The following is a 3,086-nucleotide window of genomic DNA, read 5'->3' as shown; positions in this document are numbered from 1 at the left end:
ATATATATATATATATAGTTGCACCCCGTATAAATTCCTCCGCGTTATCATTCGCGAAAAGCCACGCGTCGCAGATGCAGTTTCTTATCGAGATTTAAGTTTCGCCCCGACAAGATGAATCGATGGACTTGGTCGTGGGACGAGTTACGAGGTATAAAAGTTTCCCAGATACTGGATATATATATATATTCTCTCTATTTCTCTGGCAAACTCTATAATTTTAAGTTCTCCAAGTTTATGCGATGCGATGGATAACACCTGTTCATTGTAGCGTGTTTTATGGATATGACGCACGCGACCGATGCCATGTCCTTGCGATTCTTTTCTTCTTCTTCTTCTTCTTTTTTCCCTCGCGATTATTCAAAAATCGAAGCGTGTGTCTATGGTGGACGAATCGATGAATAAGTACGAAAAGAATAATTTTAAAAGTGGGAGAATAGAATCCTTTTTTTCTCATCTTTCATCCAATTTCACAATTTGTGAAATCAAACTACTTGGTATCGAAGTAACGAGCGAATCAATGAATCTAAAACTTCCATAAAAAAAGAAAGAAAGAAAGAAAACTATCCGGTACTGGAAACGAGAGAAAGAATCAGGAAATGAAACGTTAATTAAATCCTCTAATTCTTGATCAGAGAGATTATTAACGGAGAGGCGAGAAAAAGATAGATAGAGAGATACGATTTCTAACGTGTAACGGAAGTTATGTTTTGCACGTAGAGAACGGACGTACAACACTTTGGAACGTTTGGTTGTTCGCGCCTCGTACACAGAGACCAACCGTTCCGATATCAGAAGACGTCCAACAGCTCGTAATTGGACATTAGGTGGTCGACAGGCGAAGGACCCGAGGGCGTGAACGTGAGCCCAGGTGGTAAACGATCCAATTATTGAAAAATATATCTGAGATTACCTAACCCGTTATTACACGTCGAGATATACCAGTGACATTGCTGCCCCCTCCTCCCTCCTCCAACGAACGATCAAATTGCGTAACGAAAATGGATTAAATCCTCGTGACGAGGAGACGGCGAGGAGAAACGTTTCTAATCGGAGGGTTCGCCATTCAATGCAACAACGAGATAAAGTGTAAGAGCGTCGAAGCCGGTTTTCGAGAGCAGTTTGCGGGAAAGTTGGCGGAAGTGGCCTTCGAGATAAATGAGCGAAAGATGGAAGCAATTTTCGAAAGGAATGTGCAGTTTGCTCGAGGCTGCCAAGGCGCGCGGGTTGTTTCGAAGGCGGAGGACATAATAACGATGGAAAATGACAAGGAAAAGAAAGGCAAAAGAAAAACGGAAGCGGAGGAAACAAACAGTCGGATGGAATTTATATATAGAATTTCCTTCCTTCCTTTCTTCCTTTCTCTTCGAAAAAATTGGAAAATTTTTCGCTATTCTTTTTTTTTTTTTTTTTTTTTCCGTTTATAAAATTATCGATTTTACGTCCATTTAAACTCGTTTCGAATCCTATCGAATTCTCGAGAATGTTTCCAGTTTCACGATGCTCGAAAGGATATTCGCGAATTTCGTCCAATTTCGCCTCCACGATTTCGTTTAACGTTTGCTTTGTATTTCGGTGTTTCATCCTGTCGCAGTTGTTCCGATCGAAAAGTAAAAGTACGCAGCGAAACGAAGCGAAACGAAACGGAAACGAGAGAAATTTCCATCGGTAAATCGGTAAAAACGTTTGCGATCGGGTCACGTTGACACGGGCTCGTTATCGATTCGTTTACAGATGCTTGATACTTGGACAATTTATCCAGAGGAATTCAAACATTTCAACGTCAGTTTGATCATGACCTTGCGTGCAAAATATATAGAATCGTAACGAAGAGAGAGAGAAAGAGAGAGGAAGGCCGTTTTTATCATTGACGTACATAGGAAAGTTTTCCTTTCTTTCCTCAATGATCAATAATAATTCTCGTTTTTATCGGAATAGGAACAAAAGAATTTTATCCCCGGTCAAGTTGCCCACCAGTTTTCATTTTATTCGAAATCGAAAGCAGAACGGTTTTCGAATCGAGTGAAATGAATAAAATATTTTTCTGAAAAGTGGATACGAACGGAATGTTACTCCGGATTGAAACAAATGGAATAAAAATAGGGAAAATAAAAATTGAAGCGAGGCGAAAGTTATCGATGTCAAAACCTCGAATCGAGCAAACCTCGAATGGAACGAGTCGAGAAAAAAAAAGAAAAAAAAAAAAAGAAAGAAAAGAAAGAATGGAAAACAAAAGGGCATCAAACGCAATCCGTAATATATTTCCACAAATCCGCCCTCTATATCTCGAAATCATTGAATATTTCTTTCCTAACTACGACTAACTGATCGAAACTCCCACATTCTCCCTTATCGAAATCGTCGATCGCGTTTTATCACGGGTAAAAATGGCGTCCTCTGCCATCCCCAATTCCCAATCCGAGTTTTTTGCGCCGGGCCACGTTACCAACGATACGATAAACCGGTTCAAAGATGCAGAAGAATCGAAACCGTTTCGATCGTTCCCCCGCAGATAAAAAAAAAAAAACAAAATCTCGAACCGTTGAACACCAAGCAACAATCGAATAATCGGAATAATTCGTCCGCAGAGAATTTAGATATCCCTTCAAAGCTCCACACGATTTTTGGTTGGATATAATAATATCGCGATATGCAAAAGAGATGGTGGGAACGGGCGAGCAAGAAGATTTAAAAAATTCGCTTCGCAGCGGCCGCTCCCCACTTTGCTTTCCTCTTTCTCTTTTCTCTCTCGTCCAGACAGGCGGAGAGTTGCATTTGGCGCGCATTTACGACCGCAGCTAGACGACCGTATTCAGACTTCGGCCACCCACGCGGCCCACGACGCTGATGGACTGGACAAGCTGCCGTGCAAATTTTCCCCGCTCCATCTTCGTCCTAATTCGACGGCGATGGCCGGCCAGGTCGCGTCTTCTTTGACGCGACGTCAGGAAACGTCGAACTTATACGCGCCAGAAATACCATCGTCCTCTTGTTTCCTTCGCATACACGCACACACTATGGAATGTGCGGCTGGCAGATTAATTAATTAGCCGCCATGAGATGACTAGCAAGGAAAAGAAAAAAAA

At 41.7% G+C, this 3,086-nt stretch overlaps 1 protein-coding gene across 1 annotated transcript in view; it reads right to left on the bottom strand.

Moving 5' to 3' along the window:
- Nucleotides 1-703: 703 nt before the first annotated feature.
- The window catches only part of LOC102673482 (heterogeneous nuclear ribonucleoprotein L-like), a 93,591-nt gene continuing 91,208 nt past the window's right edge, over nt 704-3,086 (bottom strand). Inside the window, exon 8 of the mRNA XM_006622800.2 lies at nt 704-762. Coding sequence (XP_006622863.1) covers nt 704-762 — 59 coding nt within the window. The remainder of the gene's footprint in view (nt 763-3,086) is intronic.

The sequence above is a fragment of the Apis dorsata genome, unplaced genomic scaffold (assembly GCF_000469605.1).
Source record: "Apis dorsata unplaced genomic scaffold, Apis dorsata 1.3 scaffold_757, whole genome shotgun sequence".
In the NCBI taxonomy this organism is placed as follows: domain Eukaryota; kingdom Metazoa; phylum Arthropoda; class Insecta; order Hymenoptera; family Apidae; genus Apis; species Apis dorsata.
The sequence above is the reverse complement of the archived record's forward strand: the minus strand, read 5'-3'. Positions and strand labels throughout refer to the sequence as shown.